At 43.6% G+C, this 19754-nt stretch overlaps 1 protein-coding gene across 14 annotated transcripts in view; it reads left to right on the forward strand.

Moving 5' to 3' along the window:
• Positions 1 to 19754, forward strand: part of CACNA1A (calcium voltage-gated channel subunit alpha1 A) — a 256547-nt gene that overhangs the window by 53138 nt on the left and 183655 nt on the right. For 13 of the 14 annotated variants that reach the window (XM_082214686.1, XM_082214683.1, XM_082214682.1 and 10 more), the window contains one exon: positions 5607 to 5899. In XM_082214686.1, the coding sequence (XP_082070812.1) occupies positions 5607 to 5899 (293 nt within the window). Of the gene's footprint in view, positions 1 to 5606; positions 5900 to 7251; positions 7307 to 19754 lie in introns of those variants that run through there. The other variant, XM_082214676.1, reaches the window with a different exon arrangement.

A 19754-nucleotide genomic window follows, 5' to 3' on the forward strand; every position in this document is an offset into this window, starting at 1 on the left:
GCAGACACCAAGACAGAAATACCATTGTGACAGGCAGCTCTATCCACCCCTTTGCAGAATGCTGTTATTTTACAGTGATCTGTAAGAAACAGAGCAAAATAATGGCATCACTGAGTCTATCACACACACCACATCATCTTCCTACTCTGCTGCCTTTATCTTATCTTTCAAGAAGGAGCTAGGGTACACAGTAGGGTTTCCCCTATAGCAGGACTGCTGTAGGATACTGCCCTCAAATATTCCAGTATAAGCTGCCGTTGTGCACAGTTTCTTTATTTTTGTCCTCCATTATTAGAAGCAAAACACAGCAGTGTAGTCCCAGGTATAGTTACTCAGAAGTAACTCACAGTTAATTCAGGGGAATTTACTCGTTGTAAACCATGCTTAGGATTGCAGCCAAAATTGAACTGCTTGTCTCTAGGGTAATACTATAACATGCACTATATGGGGCTGCCACAGAAGGCTGTTCCTCAGCTGTATAGGGTTCAGAATGTGGCAGCCAGAGTGATCTCTGGAGGTGATTGCAGGGTATGTATAACATATGTTCAGTCTTCAATGGTTACCTCTTTGCTTCCAACCTAGATACAAAGTGCTGGTGTTTATCTTTAGAGACCTATACAGTTTGGAGCCAGATTTTTGCCCCATAGGTGTCTTCTCCCATATATAACGCCCAGTTTTTAAAGCACTTGTTCAGGTGCTAACAGCTCCACGCTCTATTCAGCTGGCGGCTGGGGTGGGCCATCTTCTTTTGCCACCCACTCACCCCGCTGGGGTACATGTTGCTTCCATCATGTGGCTACCACTGGAAGCGTGCTGTGTGTGGTGTCTTTTCCACGCTCTTTTCTTAATCATCGTCGGCATCATGCTGTGCTACCACTATAGAAATGTGCCATATGATGAAGAGAAATTACATAGTGAGAGATGTGTTGATGTTACAGCGGTGGAGAAGACAGACGCCAAACAGAGTCTGTTTTGAAAGGGAGCAGTATGATAAAGGCAATGTGACAGAATTATCCACCGCATGGATGCCACTAAACAATGCAGTTTTATACATACCTGTTCAGAAGTTCCATTGTTTTCAGTGGATAAAGCATGGCTAGGACCATCAGGCCTAGGAGCCAAATGCAGCCCTCCAGGCCTCTTCCTCTTGGGACTCTCTCCAGGCCACACACTCTCCCCTGCCACAATCCTCGCTGGCCCTGCCTCACATCCTCCTTGGGTGTTTTTGCTTGGCTGGAATGTGCCCTTGAACTCATTTGATGCCTCTTGCTTTCCTGCATGGAGAGCAGATAGATGTTTGTGTGTGTAAGTTTTACATAAATTGCTCCTCCTACTTTTGCCTCTGGCCCCGCCCCGCCACTGGCATATGGCCCCCGAGAAGGTTTCCCAGAAGGGAATGTGGCCATTGAATTGAAGGTTCCCTACCTCTGGGAAACAGGATTGCTGGCTAAATTGCTCCCCCTGAAATCTTGAGTGTCACGCTGCTTGGATTAAAATGGCTTATTGGCTGGGAACGTTTCCCACACAATCACACACCTACAAAATAAATGTTTGCGGCAGCGTAGAAGAGATCCTCAACAATCAAAGAAAGATGCTACTCACGAATACCGGTTTGTCACATGGAGGCAGTTTCTACAAGATTAATTCAATGTTGTATCCTTTATTGGGCGTACATTTCATGGGAAGTAGCCGTAAGTCTTGTAATTCTCAAACCAGTGGAACAGGTCCAGATTTATACCAGGGTAGATAAACCCAGAACCTGGAACAACAGTGAAAAGGTTTATTTATGCTATAAAAACTTAATGTAATGGTCCTACTGGATCAGGTAGAAGACCCGTCTAGTCCAGCATCCTGTTTTCACAGTGGCCAATACAATCCTTGTGAGAAATCTGCAAGCAGGACATGAGTGCAGTAGCATTCTCCCCACTTGTGATTCCCAGGACTTGGCATTCAGAAACATGCTGCCTCTGAAGGTGGACATAGCCATAGATAGGACATATATGTGTCCTAACAGCCATAGATAGCCTTATCCTTGCCTAATCCTCTTTTAAAGTCATCCAAGTTATGTATTGTAGAAGCTTATTCTAAAGGTTAACTATGCACTGTGTGAAGAAGTAATTTATTTTGTCTATTATTCATCTTCTAACATGTTCAGTGCTATTGGAGAGGGAGAAAAACTACCAAATTTCTCTACACCATGTGTAATTTTATAAATTTCAATCACATACCCTTCTGTGTTTCTCCAGTGAAAATAGGGACTTCATATTCCACCCCCTCCAATATTTTCCAACAAAAATAGGGACATCCTGTTCCACTTTCTTGCTTTTCTAAACTAAAACTCCCCAAATGTGTTAAGCTTTCCTCAAATGAGGGTTGCTCCACCCCCTTAAACATTTTCATTTTGGTTGCCCTTCTCTGAAACATTTCCAACTCTACAATATTCCTTTTTAGGTGAAGCAACTGGAACCACACACAATATTTCAAGTGTGGCTGCAGCATAGATTTTAAAAATGGCATTATAATATTGGCATTAAAAAAAATTCTCAAACCCTCTCCTAATGATCCCTGACATGGAATTTGCCACACACTGGGTCAGCATTTCCACTGAGCCTATCCACTATAACCCCAAGGTCAGTCACCAGCAGCTCAGACTGTATTAGCATAATCATTAAATTACATATTTTTTGTCCAATGTATATCACTTTATACTGGCTAACATTTAGTTGCATTTGCCATTTTACTGCCTAGTCACCAAGATTGGAGAGATCCTTTTGGAGCCCTTCACAATCCCTTTTGTTTTAACCAAATTTTTTTCTCTTCTAAAAAAATGTTCAAGGGTACTCTCATTTTGACTCAAGATAATCATCATTTTATAGTTCAAATCGGGGGAAATAAATACAGTAAATGGACAAAAGTACAAAGATTCACAAAATGTTTAGGGGTATGTGTACCCCTGCGTACCCCCAGAAAAAAGCGCTGGTTTTAACCACCTTGAACAATTTTGTATCATCAGCAAAAGTTATGAGCACACTGCTGACCCCCAACTCCAGATTGTTTATGAACAAGTTAAAAAGCACAGGTCTGCTTTCTACATTCCTTCTTTGGAAGAACTGTCCATTTATTCCTACTCCTTACTTCCTATTCCTTAACCAATTGCTGACCCATAAGAGCAGTGCTATTTTTCTAGAAAAAGAGGTGCTGGAACTCACCATGAACGCCTTCCTTGTTCTCCTGTAATGGCAATGGTGCCAACCTGAGAGGTGCCAGTTTCGGTGAGTTCCAGCTGGAAAAAAAGCTCTGCATAAGAGGATTCCTCTTAACCCATAACTGCTTGGGCAAGGGACTTTTTCAAAAAGCATTTTGAAAATCTTAAATACACAAGGTTGACTGGATTACCTCTATATGCTTGCTGAAACTCCCATTAGCTGAACTGAGCTCACAGTCCAACCCACTGGAATTCACTCCTATTTGTATATTGCTGTAGCAAAGACAACACTGGAGCTACTAGAACTATTTTAACAAGTGGAGTGTCAGTTTGGCTGACTTGCTCAGATATCTCAGCTTTATGTCCATGACACATGCACTTTACAGTTCTGTGTCACACACATGCAACCATCTGCACATTTCGACTTTGCAGATGGCACACTGACTTGTGTATGCACATTTACACTTGCATGCCTTACTAACACTCACTCCAGCAGTATCACATTTCTTACATTGAACGGTGGTTCTAACATTGCCCCCACTTCCACCCCAGGACTTGGTAGTTGCCAACTGCTTTCACTATAAAATGTGTAAAGTAAGGGAAGCCCATTCTGACCTGATTTTTATACCAAATGAGGGCATGAAGGCGGGGTAGAGATATTCATGTTCCTGCTTTCCAGTAGAAAGATCTAAGTCTACATCAGAGAATTGACATCAGTCTAATCTGCCAGGGTGTGGGCTGCTGAGAGATGCCATTTGTATGCAGGTTTTTCCTACCCCATCAAGCTCTGTGTGTGTGTGTGTGTGTGTCCTTCTCTCCCTGTAGAAACCCAACTGGGTTTGGTTGGGCTGTAGCCCCTGCTATTGGTTCTAGGCCATCATGTGCCAAGCCTGACCGAGGCTTTGGGATGCTCTGTGCTTGCATTAAATCGATCCACTGCTGCACATTAGAGCTCAACCTGCCAGTGAATCAGACCTTTTCTTTCTTTTTTTTCCATTTTCTCTCCCTGCCTGCCTGCCTGCCTCCCTCCCTCCCTCCCTAACACCAGTCTTATTTTAGCTTACCCAAGAGGAGGAGGAGGCGATGGAGGAGAGGAGGAGGAATACAGGGCAGGAAAAAATACTAGACATTGCAGCAACCAGGGAACCCTTATGAGTAGATGGTGGATGGCAACTACTTCTCTTGTCTCTCTCATTTTTGGATTTTACAGGATGTCATTGCTGCATTCAACTCCAAGCTGAGGCAAAACCGACACACACGCTCTCTTTTTCTGTGTCTCTCACACGCACACACACTCATACACGCAATCACACGGGAAAAAGGCAGGAAGAGAGACCGCTGGATAGCAAGAAGGGGGGGAGCTCAGCCTTCATCAGCTTCAGAAGCTTAAAGAGAGCGCAAACCGTTTCGCCTTCAGATCTTGGACAGTGCTGAAGATAACAGGATGAAGCTCCTGTGAAAAGAAACCTTTGGAGGGGGGATTTTCTTTTGATTTTAGGGTGTCTTTGGGGTTTTTTTGCGTGTGGGGGGTATTTTTCTGCTTTTTAAAAAAGAAATATCTTTTTTTTCCCCATCACCAATGCAGTACTTTATTTCTCTATCAGTGAGATGGGAGGGCATGTACTGATTTCATAAATCTTACAGAAAAAAATATATATGTGCTTTTTTTTCTTTGCGAGTGCAAACATTTGCCAAGCTGTCCGACACAGAGGAAGCCTGCATTTCTCCCATCAAATTGCATTGCAAATACCTAGACAGTGAGCCTAATTTTGATGGCATCTTTTTTATTTTTATTTCAATTTCCTTTCCCTCTGGGCTTGAGAAGAGAGGCAGGAGCAAGGAACTGGTGCATTTGATTTCTTTAATTGCATTTTTTCCCTCCCTCAGTGGGGAGGAGGTGCTGCTGTCGCTACATTTAATTGTCATTTCCCCCTCCTCTCCCTCCCAGTGGCAATGCATTTTTTTATTCTTTAAATTGAAATATTTTTAACTGATGGTGCATTGATTCTTTTTCTTTTTCATTGTAATTAATTTTAGGGGCATTTTGGTGCATTGGTCTTTTTGCTCCCCCCCCCCCCCACCAATTGCAACCCACAATTTTGGGGTGATTTTTTCCCCTTTCTTTTTCTGGGGTGTGGCTCCCACCCCGACAATTGCAACCTTTTGGGCAGAGGGTGGGGAATTTGTACATCGCTTCCCTCCCCCCCTGCAACGGGAGGCGAGAGTGACAATGTCCAGGATCTCTGCTGCTTTTCCCGACCGCTCTCCAGCTTGAGTGCCCCTCCCTCTGCTGCAAGCTTCCCTAGCAGCATCCTACAGCAGCTGATGGGATGTGATGAGCTTCTTCTTTTCTCCGGCAGCATCCTCAGCGGCGTAACCCCCGGCCCTTTGCTCTTTACAGGATGGCTCGGTTTGGAGACGAGGTGCCAGCCCGCTATGGGGCAGGAGGTGCAGGGGGAGCTGGCTCCGGAACGGCAGGCGGCGGAGGTGGCCGGGGTGCTGGGGGCGTCCGGCAAGGTGGTCCCCCGGGGGCCCAGAGGATATACAAACAGTCAATGGCCCAGCGAGCCCGCACCATGGCACTCTACAACCCCATCCCCGTCCGGCAGAGCTGCCTGACTGTCAACCGCTCCCTCTTCCTCTTCAGTGAGGACAACGTGGTGAGGAAATACGCCAAAAAGATCACCGAATGGCCATATCCTTTCTGTGGGGGTGCTTCCAGCAACCTAGGCCGCAGTGAACATCTCAGACTTAAGGGGGAAAGAGCAATGGCAAAGCCTGTGTCCCACTTTGGCTCCTGCCTGCATGCCTGGCCCACCCTGTCTCTATGCATGAAGCCCACCTGCACATCCCCCAACCCAGCGACTGCATACCCATCCCATTCATGCACCACATCTGTATCATTCCTGCATGTGCTACCCCACCTAGTCAGCATGTCTCTACCAAGGGACCTTTATCTTCCACCCTGATTTCTCAAAGCACGATTCAGATGCATGTATGCAACCCTCGAGGCTGACAGCTCTGTCACTGAATGCATCCCTGCTCTGATCCATCTAGTTGAAATGCTTAATTGATGTATTGCTCCCCCCCCCCCAATGTATCTCTGCTGATTTTAAGTTGTATATTGCCTCGTGGATTTCTCTCTCTCTCTCTCTCTCTCTCTCTCTCTCTCTCTCTCTCCCTACATGCAAGCCTCCCTTGTGCAGGGGCCAGTTGCCTCTCACCAAGCCAAGCATCTCCTGCTTTCTTTATTCCTCCCTTCTCTCCCCCATCCCACTTTACCTCTAATACCTGTTATTGAGCTGCTCTTTCAAGCCAGCTGTCTTTCATCCATGCAAAGGCAGGTGGGGGGGAGAGGATGGGGAGGAAGGAGAGGACGAGGAGGACCGATAGGATCAGTTTTCATTTCCTCTGGCTCAGGGTTTTGGAGACTGCATTTGTTAGTCATGCCTTCATTTCCCCTTCTTCAGGCAGAGGGGCATATGGGGCCAGGCTTTTCATGTGCCTTCTGGAAAGTCAGCAATCAACTTGGTTCCCAGAGGTGTGCTGTGGAGAGTGGGGCTTCAAAGCACTGTGTCTAGCTAGTTGCGCAGAAAATAAAGGCCCTTATTAACGGGGGAATTGTCAGGTAGTGTTGAAACAGGAGGAGCCAACCTCAGCCTAGCCTCTAGAAAAGGCACATGGTGGGCAAAGAGCAACCTAACAGAGGCCCCCTGAGCCAAGTGTAGCCCCCATACTAGATATAGAAATCAAGAGAAAGGGATGTGAAACTGAACCATCAATACGTTCCACTGAGCACATTTCCCCCCCCTCCTCCACCCTCCCAGTTTTGAGGACCAGCATGAGATTTCAGTGCCCCTCTTCATTGATTCATAGGTCTGCTATCCATTATCTACTATCCAAGTCCTAGATATGTTCAGAAAGCCCAGGGCAGTATTTTGGGAGTGGCATAGGGTGGTGAGAGATATAGGAGGCATGTTGGGTTCATCTGCCTCTGCTGGGCCTTGCAGGGGGAGAGGGGGCTTCTCAGGTCTTCTGGTTTCCTCTGATGGTGGAGAAAAATGCAAGATCCGCAGCCGCTGCCTCCCTCACATCAACTCGGTATGTAAAAGATCTTGCTTTCTGTTATAATAGTTTGTATAGTACTTTGTATCTTGTATGGGTCTTTGGGTTTCATAGACTCTAAACCTATGCCTACTTTGCTTAGAAAAGTTCAGTGTCTGCTACGAGTCAGAATATGGTTTAGGGACAACATATATTATGCCTGGAGAGGTAATTGTTATTTTGGAATGTGCTAAAAATCCTGACACACTCAAGTGCAAGGGGCTAAAATATGAGGCAGATTGCAGGGAGATGCTGTATTCTAGAGCAGGTGTGCTGTGTGTGTGTGTGGAGAAAGTCTTTTTAAAGTGTAGTTGTGTTGTACACAGCGTGTGTGTGTGTGCAATTTTGTCATCTGTGTGTGAGAGGGAATATACATTTTGTTTACAGGAAAGTGAAGGCAGAGCAAGACTCTTGAAACCAATGAGTTAATGCAGGTGTAACAAGTCAATCGGGTTACATTGCTGGTTCCTTTCTTATCATACAGTAGATACTTGCAAATGTGATTTTCTTAAAATACATACATTGAAAATGATCGAGCTCACTATTGAAATATGGATTACCAAGCATGAGCACTGCAGATATTTGATGTTAGTAAAAGTGGGTACTGAAGAAAACTGTAGGGTGGATGGGTGGAGACAGATGTGTGATGGATAGATGAAAAGCGAATCAGCCAAACTCCTCTCGGTTTACTGTAATTGTTTATAGATCCTGAGAATCTATTGAAGTATCATGTTGTTTGTGCTTTATTTATTGTTTCATGTGAGTTTGCAATGCTCCTTTTGTTTTTAGGGAGAGGAATGTGATAAAATGTGGGAGTTTGGTGATGATGAGAGCAGTTTAATCCTATAGATGAAGTGCTGGCTTCCCTCCCCCCTTCCTGACAATCCAGATTGTAATCTCAGATCAACCACAATCTTATGGGATTACGTTAGGCAAGTTATCCTAATAATCCTTTTAGACTTAATTTATATCTGTAAAATAAGAATAAACAAACTGTGGCTCATAGGGTGAGTTTGTTGGAAGGATAAATGAGACAAGGATTGCAGTACCCTTTGCACAATAAAAAAAAAGTATTATAGACAATGGCCACAATGTCTGAGCCCTGTGGGTACATGAGGGGCCCATTGTCAGTTATGGCACATAGAGCTGTGTAGCCACACAGAACTTTTCTACCTCACTACCATAGCCTTCAATGTGGGAGCCCTGTTTCAATGCACAGGGCTACCTCATTTTCATTATTAATGGAAATCATAGCTATCACCTGTCTAAAAAAACACCAGTTCATCTCCAACAATTTCTCCTTTTGTTACACTTTCCCCAGTGTCCCATCATATTCTTCTAACATTCCATCACGCTGTAGATCAGGGACTAACAATGCTTAGGCAAACCTGCCCCTCCAAAGGGTGGTGTCTTCTTCTCCTCCATTGCCAGCCAAGAGAAGCTGCTTTTGCAGCACTTGGATGTGGTATTTGGGGCAATGCAGATTGTTGCCTTGGCTTGCTGTGCTCCCCATCCCTCCATCCCATCTCAAAGTGATCATCCAGCGAAACTAAAGGTGGACAGCCAGGCTCTAGCATGACTAAGAAATGGATGAAAGGGTGGAATCCTATGGATAATGGCTGGATCAATTCTGAATGAATTCTATTAAGTGATTGGGACAAAGCGATTACAATGTAGGGCTAAGGTGAGAAGGAGCCCATTTCTTTCTACAGGTGCTGGAATCATTAGAGTCAGGTTTCACCCTCTGCACTAATGGCTGCTGTTCTTTCCTGTAGGGAAAAGTAAAGCGCTTATCCTTTGTGCTTTCAGTGAAGGCAGACTTGCGTATTGGGAGACTGTGTGGCTCCTTGAGGAGTAGAACAAGGTTCCATCTTCCCCTGCTGAAAGCAGATGTAGGGTGAAAGAAGGAAGGAATATTTTTTGTACTCCCCACCCTGCAAAATCAGGACCTGAGTTCAGAATGGAGAAATGTGGAGCATTTTATTAGTTGGTTAATATAATTTATATTCCATTTTTCAAAATAATACATAATACTTAATAGTTGCACAAAAATAAAATGCAATAGTGAAAATACATTTTAAAATTTCAAATGTAAAGCAAATCAGGATCAAAACCTTAAAAAAACCCTCCAACAACCACAGTAGGAATTAATTATAAATTGCCCTCCAGAATAAGAAGGTTCACAATACCTGTCTAAAAGCAGGAAGTGGAGACTTGCTAGATCTCTCCCGGCTTCTGTCCCTCTCCTCCCCCTTTCTGAATGCTCCCTCTGGATTGGGTGGCAGGGGAAATGTATGTTACCAAGGCCCTGAGCTCCACCTGTGATAATGGCCCCAGTGATGGACAGTGGAGTGTGGATGGAGAAGTATAGGGGGGGGGGAGAGGGCTAGAACCCTCTGTTCTTTTCCATCTTGCAATTGTTGGGATGTTTGCTAATTACTAATAATGGGCATGTGGAGTCACACAGATTTTTATTTTTATTTTTAAGGAATATAAACACTGGTGCAGGAGTAGGGAATACTGATTGGTGCCAAAAGATTGTTATGTTTGTATCCAGGCAAGGTTGTCGTATTTGTATGTAAGAGCTAGCACTGGATTTAATATATCTGGCATGATGTATTTGAACTTGGGTTCTCTCTGAGAACATTCCTAAATTGAATCTCCAGGTGGGTAGGAAAGCAAGTTTCTTTCTGGCAGAGAATTGAAGGTACTCTCACCATCCAGGAGGCCACACACTGCTCCATGTCTAAGGCTGCGTTAGCCAGGGTGGAGCTCTCATTCCCTCACCAACCACCTATGTCTTTTGTGGAAGTGGAAGTCCTACTCATTGTGCAAAATGGATGATCCAGCCATTTCTCAGAGCAAGCTTAAGCAAAAAAAGCCACAGAGGACCAGAGCTATTCTAAGCCTTGAGAAGTTTCTCTTGGACCTTGACTAGAGCTGGCAAATGATGAAGAGTTCTAGCCTGTTCTAACCACAGGGACAACATTGAATATTCTTAAGAAAGAAGCTGTGGAAGGGGAAGTGTGAGTGACTCATGTTTTTTCTCTCCAGTTTCCAAAAAAAGGTGATGTCTATATTTCCCATAGGAAGATACACATTACTTCCGCACCAGGATGGGGGAAGAGCACATCTCTATGTAGGGGATACATGCATGCCACCCTGCTTTGTTCAGAATTTAAGGACAGTGAGGAAGATAAAGAATAAGTCACCCACACTTCCTCTAATATTGTGTATCTAGGGGGTTGGTGTTCAATGTACTAGGACTTGGACTTAAATGGGTTTACTGGAGGCAGAGTCTTTTTCAGCCGGAACTCACCGGAACTCAGTTCTGGCGCCTCTCAGGTGAGCGCCATTGCCATTATAAGAGAACAAGGGAGGCGTTCATGGTGAGTTCCAGCATCTCTTTTTCTAGAAAAAATAGCACTGACATGGGGCAGGTTTGGGGGTACAATATACTAGGATGCACCCCTGCTCTAGCCTCAGTGAAATGAATGAATCTTCATTCTTGTGCAGGTCTCATTTAATTCACAGGGGCTTGCACAAAATAACTTCCAGGCAGATTGTGCCCTATGGCTGGGGGAAATTGTGCTAGTCCTTTATGCTGCTGTTAGCACTTAATTTTTCCAAGAATGCATCTTATGTAACAGCGTTAGTTAGAACGAGGATGTGAGTGTACTATTGAGTTGGCATTAAAAACACGGATGCAGTGGTTATATGCTGTGTGTATACTCTACAGACAGATGGACACAAATAAAAACTGGCAGCGAACTGCTTAATTAGTGCAACTGGCCCATTATTGTTTGCATGCTATTGTTATAAAAACAATACCTGTTGTGGCATGAAGTTAGATGGCGTTTGACAATATTGGTGTGCTTTCTGCACTGTGGCCCATGTATCCAATGCAATGGAAGAATTTCCCAAGCCAAATCTCATAAATACCAATGCAGTTCAGATAATAACCTGTGTGTGATCATAAAGGATAGAAGAACTGATTGTCTTAAAACTGCAGGCAGAGAACTTCAACACTTCCCTTGCAGCTGCAGAAAAGATAGTGCGGAAACAGACCACAGTTTTGTCAGTTTCAGAGCAATGATACTGAAGGTTGTTATGTCTCTGCCTACCTGGTGGTTCTTTGGAAGCTCTCAGCAGTGAGACACGGTTTTCTTCTCTGGCATCAGTTAATATCATGTACTTCTTTGGGGGTTAAAGGTTGGCTTGTTAATTGTTTCTCTTTATTCTTACGGAACATAGAACTTTACAGCTTCTATGTATTGGGTGTTCATGCCACTACCTTTGCTTGTTTGATATAAAAGAGGGGTGCTGAACAGTTTGTTGACAGGCACTTTCTTTTGCTTCTGCAGCCCCTCCTGATCTCTTCTGCTGCAAATGCCTTGGTTAATTTTCAGCACTTAATCCCGCCCCACTGCTGTCAAGTCTGGCTACCTATAAGGAGGAGAAATATATGTTTTCCTTCCAATTAAAGCAGCTAGTGGGGGCTCAAGAAAACATAGGCTCCCTTTTAGTGACACCGCTGACGCCTTTGAGAAAGTTGGCCTTTTCGGTGCCTTAGTCCTCCTCCCATCTTGGTACAGTTAGCTGTGACAGCCCTCTGTATCTGCCTTGACTCATTTAGAAATTTCCAGGCATAATCTGTCACTTCCTGTGAGTCTTGTGGGGTCATTATTGGCTGGACCTCTTCATGGTGCTGCAGTCCATATAATTAAACGTTTGAATGACCACAGATGAGAATCTGAAAGAGTGTGTATTAGGCAGTTCTAGCCTTTTAAGCTACTGCAGATGAAGAATAGAGTGGGATTGCTGTGGGGTAGCTCAGCCAGCGGACCATTAAGTGTGCCTAGAACCTGCTTCTCTAGCTTGAACCTAGCCTCTCTGGTTTGCACTTAGTTGCTAGAGGATGTTAGTATAGTCCAGGGAAAGGGTTTCCACAAACAACCGTGGCTGTTTGATTCCAACAGCCTTCTGGAACAGAAGATATTGCGGTTGATGGCTGTTATAAAAGGGAGTCTAGATTGGGGTTGAGGTTGTGTGACAATTTCATGCCAGAATCACAGCCAATATGGCAACATGCATAGCTTGCTGTGTGCATTAGCTTTCTGTGAGCATTTAAGCTACAGATCTGCATAGCCTACATCTTACAGAAAAGCCAGTAAGAATTTAGGAAGATGGAGATGGTTCCATTGTCCCTGCCTTTTCTCCTGCCACTAGTCTATCTTTGCCAGCAAAGATACACAGGAGGGTTGAGGGGAGATAGAGAACTGATAGACTGCAGTGGATATGCATTTATTGCAACAAGTTGCTTATTTTGCAGGGAGGCTAAGGGGCTGGGGGTTATGGGTAGAGGCCCATGAGAATGCTATTTCCCAGAGCTCAATCTTTCTCTCAGGGTACGTTCAGAGCTAAATTTCCCTACTGGGAGCTGCTTTGGATGTTGTCAAAGAAAAGCAGCGAGTCAAAAGCGCAGTCACTTTCTCATTTGGCTGGTGGCACTTTAGGAGCTTATGTATTTGACCACAGGGTGAGATGCGAAAGTTCTCCTTTGAATGTTACTAGAAATACAAATGTTACAAGAAGCCAAATGGCAGAAGTATATTCTAATATTTGGCTGACGGCACTTCTGCAGTAATGTCTGAACCCTTCTAAATCAGGCCTACTCAAAATTCTGCAAAAAACCAAATCACCTCACAGTCTTAGAAGAACAGAAATAGTTGAAGCTGAGCTTCCAGCTGTCATTACTGGGGTTGGATCTTCCCAGTAATTAGTTGCAGTGGTTTGTTGTTGGGAAAATGTAGTTCTTTTCAAAGCTAGTTGTACCTGTTGCACTTGAAATGTTTTACTGCAGATATATAGGTGTTGTGGACATCTATAACAATGCTAGGGATTTATTTGATGACAGTGCATCATTCTCGTCTGATGTTGTATTGAAACAAAGGTGTTTTTTTAAAAAAACACTTTCACATGTCACTTCCATCTTTCAAAGGAATCCTTTTTTTGAGGGTGCATCCTCTGATCATCTTGGTTCTGTGTCCCTTTGAGGATTTCTCTATAAAATGGCAGATTTTGAATTCAGTTGTCTATTTTTGGTCATACAGCATTTCATTGCAGTCACCCAATTTATTGTGTAGTCAGTGGGCCATTAAACAGATGAACTAAACTCTCTCTCTCTCTCTCTCTCTCTCTGTGCATATGTTTATTGGCACTTGAAGACACTGGCTGTCATCTGTCATTTTATCCGTATATTGTGAGATCTTCTTATAGTTTTGAATCTATGTATATATGATCAACAGGCTTCTGGAGGGCACCAGGGTGAGGAATGTTGAACTAGAATATCCTTTCCCTTGTGTTGAAGAGCTGAAGAGCTCCAATTATTTTTGCAAAAACTGTGCTAATTACCATATTTTTAGTGAGTCTAAAAATTCTCTTGATTCCCACATTATTTAATATTATGCTTATTGGATATCAATGTTCAAGATTATTTTTGCTGCCCAAAAGAAAAGTATTTATGTTAGTTCTGTTCAAGCCAGTTTTCTTTTCAGGAGCCAGTTTTAGTGGTGTTTACATATGTGGATTAGTTCAGCTATTTTGTATAAGATCTTTCCCAACTCTTGGATGATTATTATATTGTCCCCCAATATGTTTATCAATTTAAACTTCTCAGACAACAGTTTGAACCTTTTTATCTCTTGAAAATTGTTGTTCTTATCCATGTCATATCCATGATATATTTCATCTGCAATTAAATTTCCTTCAATTTGATACAGTGTTAATTTGACAAGTGAGATGACATTAATCTGGTAATCAGCTCCTTCAAATCAAAATTGGAAAGTAGGCTATACCTTGGAATGCTTGGCTATTATTTCAAGTTTCTATCCCTGTTAAAATCCTATCCCCCACTCCCATTGAAAATTGGGAAACTGAACCCAATTTAGCCCTTCTGTTTATTGTATTTACTGGTTGGAAGCTGGGGAATATTGATCAAGAGAAAGGAAAAGGAACTCCTGGTTCCTGGCAAGATTTGCAGTTGCACCTGTTTCATTTGTATTATGCATGTTTTCTTAATCATGCAAGGTGAATGTGAATTACACACTATAAACACCACAATGTATGTGCAGCAATTTCAATAAACATGTAGTTCCACCATATTCTAAGCAAGTATCAATCTACTCATAGATTTCATTTAGCTTCCCTTTCATGGCCTTGATGTCATTGATTGCTCCTCTTACACCTTTATGGTCTAATGGCTCCATCACCCAATTCCCAGCTGACTTCCTCCTCCTGATGTAGTTAAATAAAAACACGAAATCCTTATTGTTAGCATTTCTGTCTTCAGCTCCTCAAGTTTCTTCTGGAGTGTCATATTGCAATCTTACATTTAACTTGCCAGAAGTGATGCTCATAAACTATTCAGGGATTCAGATTGCACAATCTCATTAGCCATTTTAGTATCACCATATTCTTGCAAATTACTCCTTTAGGTTGCAACCCCTATACACGTTTGCCTGGGAGCAAGTCCTACTGAACACTACACCAGTGTGGTGTAGTGGTTAAGAGCGGTAGTCTCGTTATCTGGGGAACCGGGTTCGCGTCTCCGCTCCTCCACATGCAGCTGCTGGGTGACCTTGGGCCAGTCCCACTTCTTTGAAGTCTCTCAGCCCCACTCACCTCACAGAGTGTTTGTTGTGGGGGAGGAAGGGAAAGGAGAATGTTAGCCGCTTTGAGACTCCTTAAAGGGAGTGAAAGGCGGGATATCAAATCCAAACTCTTCTTCTTCTTCTTCTTCTATTGAGGTTACTTCTCTGAGTATAGGATTTGACAAATTTGACAAGTTTGACAAATCCTTGGGTATGCTCTTATGAACAAAAGGGGGAAATACTGGAACTTTAGCTTTGATTATTGACAGGAGCGAGCCAGCAGAAAATCACACTGAGCAGGCTAAAGTTATCTTTTTATTAGCAAAGCAGGAGTGTCAGGCCTAATGAGCACAGCAACTCCGGTCTTGTCCCCCTGAAGCAGTTGCTGAGACTATAGGTTCCTTCTTTCCCACAGCCAGCTATGTCTCTTCCTTGGGTTTTCCCCCCAAGCAATCGGAGACTGTGCCTATGTTCTTGCCTTTTCTCCTCCCGCTACATGCTTCTCATAGTTCTAGGAGGGCAGGGAGAAGGTGAGCTTATCACAGCAAGAGAGGGAGACACCAATGATTCTGCACCAGCTGGACTCAAATCTGCCTCTTGGCCTCCCGCATCCCACTCTCCTGCTTCAGCTTCTGACTGATTCTGGACTTCTCTCTGGTACAGACTCTCAGCTGACTAAGCCCTGTTACCTCTTCATCTTCTGATACCTCCTCCTCCTCCTAGTCTTCTCGATCCTCCTCTGACTACTCATCATAAAACCACCAATCCCTGGGCTCTGAGTCTTCTTCCCTTGGGGCTCCCCAGTTGGTTCCTCCCATCATTCCTCTGTGCCCAACCAGTCCATGACAGTTATCCAGGAACAAGCATTTTATTTATGTGTTTTGTGCATGCAAGAGTAAATGCTTCCTTTCATGAAAAGTGGGGGGTTGTGTGAGCACGCTGTGGTGATTTACTAGAGAGTTTCCCTTTAAGTCTCCTTTTAGAGAGACTTGAAGAGCTGAGGAGATTTAGCCCATAAAAAGAGATGGGAAGTAACAATGGGAAATCGCTAGGCCTAGGCATACTTGGTTAGTCTGGCTGTGCTTGCTACTTTTAACCGTAGAATAATGTCCTTGTCATTATTTTTGCCTTGATTCTTGAACAGAACACATACACACATGAGTCTATGTGTGCTAAAAAAAAAAAAAGAAGCTCACCATCACTACCATTGTGGCAGTCAGCCCATGTAAATCAGTGGTCCCACTTCAATAATGTTATACATGCCATCGTTTGGAAATGCAAGAAAGAGACATATGCCAGTACTTTGATCTTCTATCACTGTTTCCATTGCCAACAATTCACATCAGTCCCACCCTTAAATGTTACTTCACCTGGACAATTTTGAAAATGACTGCTGTGTGCAAATATGCATGATCGCTCTTGGTCACCTCTGTGTTCATTAAGGTATGGCAGATTTTTTTTAATTACAGCAATATATTTTTTAATTAAAAAAATAGGACTGGAGAATATATGGGACAAAAACAGGCTCAGGGGTGACAAAAGTGAGCACAACCGGGATGTCCTTCAAAAGTGTTAAAATTGTTAGGCAATGTAATTGATACCCCTGTAATGTTCTCATAAGCAAAATTATTCAGGAGTAGGTTTGGGTGTAAACTGAAATGTTTTAAGATTTGTGAAGAAGAAACAGTCAGTCATGTACAGGCAACACCCCATTTCTGCAGGGGTTGCATTCTGGGTCAAAGCATGCATAAGCCTGTTCACCTCCACCCCATTCTGCCCCCATTCCTCCCTCTTCTGGGGAGGACCAGTGTGTTGGCAGTCATCTATTGAATGCTCCTAAAATGGTTGCCGCCTATAATCACTCATGTAACTCCACTTTGGTCTTCAAAGGGGCTCAGTTCATACATTACCATCATGTGTCATCACTTCTTGTGATTCAGTCCCAATTGCTTGAGTAACGTCTGAAAAGGGGAATAACGAAGTTGAGTGAATGACGTGGGTATCTGCACCAGCGTCACCGTCAAGGTGTTGTTGTTTTTAGAAATAGATACACTGTGAGACTAGACCATATGGAACAGGTTCCTATGCTGCAATACTGACACATGAATTGGGCCTGAAAGGAGAGTGAAAGTGGTTCACGAGAACATTGCCAAGAAAAGGCTCCCTTCCTCACTTCTGAGTGTGTCGCTGTGACTCATAGTGTGGAAGATTATGACTTCCTCTCTGAGAAGCTGTTCCATCATGTGAACTATGCGTAGTCCGTTTATGCGTTCAATGTAAATTCTGGGGAAACTAGCAAAGGAGGACTCTAGATGCTCCCGTGAGAGAACGTGATTCTATAGGTGAATATGACCTAGTTTGTCCCCCACCCCCAACAATATACATAATGAATAGTACAGAAGGAAAGTACATATATCAAGTAGCATCTACAGATGGACATAATGAGGTCATTGGTTTTGAGGGATATTACAGTTTTTCAGAAACATACCAACCATTTTGTCAATTTCCCCATGAGAACATTTTAGTAAAAGTTGGCAAAGAGGAGGTAATACTTTTAAGAGCTGCCAAATAGAAAAGAAAAAGATCTAACAAAAATTCATAGAAATTGATCTCAGCATAGAAGCACAATGCTAATTATGCATTGCATGTATAGAGTTGCTGCCTGGCTATTTCCGCCCCCTTTCAACTCAGTTTTAAATTCATATACAATGAAATATGCACCAGCCCTCTTTTTTCCTCTTCTTCAGAGAGACATTGCAGCCCTGGGTATATTTCCATATTGGTGTCACTGAGTCAAATCAGAAGACAGCCTGATCTGTTGCCAACCAGGTGACCATTCTTAGTCCAGAGAGACACTGTCATTGATCCCTCCAGAGAAAGAATCTTTTACATTGAGAATACTGGCCCTACTCCACTCTCTAATTGTATACATATTAAATTCATTGGGCAAATTCCAAATTCTCTCCTGAGCTTGTATTTTTGCCTCTAGGTCACATCCAGAACTTACTTAGACAGTTAGTTGAAAATGTGCCTCTCTCACATCTTGGCCTCTGTGAGAATCCCTGCAATGCTAAAACAACAGTGCAAAATTGAGTTGATGCATAATGAATGGAGAGGTAGCTTTGCAATCAGGAACATAGCCTTGTTACAGAGTTAGCTATGCTGCTGTCTCCTATCCTTCATTTCTTTTTTGAGGGACACACACACACACACACACAGCAGATAGCAAAGCAAGAGATGCAAAAAGGGGGTGTGCATGGAGGCTGATGCTGATTAATCCCAATGAAAATCTCTTGCTAGAGTAACCTGGGCTCTGGGTTCTGCTGTGGTCTCAAGTCAGAGTCCCAAAATTGTCAAAGGAATTCTCCCACATTTGGCTTGCTTTGACTCTCATGTGGGCCCCTTCTTTACAAGCTCAGCACTGGTATAATATGATACGGGCAGGGCTGTTGTCTCTCTCATTTTCAGTGATGTCACAGGGACTATCCAAAAGGAACCTGAAACACTTGTGCTACCACAATGAAGAGAGCAGTTGCTGTCTCCATATACTGCTAGAGAATGGGGAGAAACTGGATTCAGTGTGCACTCTGAGGCTAATCTATCTACCGGTAATTTGCACTTTCTGAAACAATTTGAGAAACCTGCAAAATTTGCACGTATCTAGATTTTGTGAGGGACGCGGGTGGCGCTGTGGGTAAAACCTCAGCGCCTAGGACTTGCTGATCATATGGTTGGCGGTTCGAATCCCCGTGGCGGGGTGAGCTCCCGGCGTTCGGTCCCAGCTCCTGCCCACCTAGCAATTCGAAAGCACCCTTAAGTGCAAGTAGATAAATAGGGACCGCTTTATAGCGGGAAGGTAAACGGCGTTTCCGTGTGCTGCGCTGGTGCAGGCTCGCCAGAGCAGCTTCGTCACGCTGGCCACGTGACCCGGAAGTGTCCTCGGACAGCGCTGGCCCCCGGCCTCTTAAGCAAGATGGGCGCGCAACCCCAGAGTCAGTCACGACTGGCCCGTACGGGCAGGGGTACCTATACCTTTACCTTTACTAGATTTTGTGATGCAGTTGTCCAACCAACATTCATTATTTGCAAAAGTGCATATACTGGGGAAAGTTGATTGCAATGATGTAAACATTAGTTAAAACTGCATACCAAAATGTCTTGATTGTGAAAAATTTGCACTGAAATGCTGATTAATTTTCCAGACATTAAAAACAACAACCCTCAAGTTGCTTCAGAAATGTAGGGAACTGAATACAAGATTGGAAAAATGAGAAACTGAGAGAACTGAAATTGACAGACCCTTCCATCCTTTTTGCATATATATGACATAACACACTGTAAATCGCAATAACCTGCAGGCTTAGGAAAGCAGTATCCCCCCAGCAATATCATAGGAGGAATTCAGTCTTGCACTAAGGCAATCATTCCAACAGCACAAGCATTTTGGTTTGCCAGACAGAACAATTCTCCCTCCCTCCAGGGAGTGTGGGGGGGGGGGCGAGGGGGAGGAGAGAGGGGAAAGCCTCATTGTGCAAGCCAAAATCCTTGCTTGGGACTTCTGTTGATGGGACTCGTTTGTTGGATCCTGCCCATTGTGATTCAAAGGCTGGGAAATTGTGTTGCTCATAAAGCAGAAGCATCTGCTTTGGGGAAGATGTCTGAATCGCATCCAGTGTATGAGAACATCTATATAAAGTGTAGTCATCCTAAGTGAGACCTGCAACAAAATGAATAGGATTCCAGTCATTCCATTCCATTGCATTCCATTCCTCCCCTCCTCCATTCAGTCAGCA

The sequence above is a fragment of the Podarcis vaucheri genome (assembly GCF_965113315.1).
Source record: "Podarcis vaucheri genome assembly, chromosome: 2".
In the NCBI taxonomy this organism is placed as follows: domain Eukaryota; kingdom Metazoa; phylum Chordata; class Lepidosauria; order Squamata; family Lacertidae; genus Podarcis; species Podarcis vaucheri.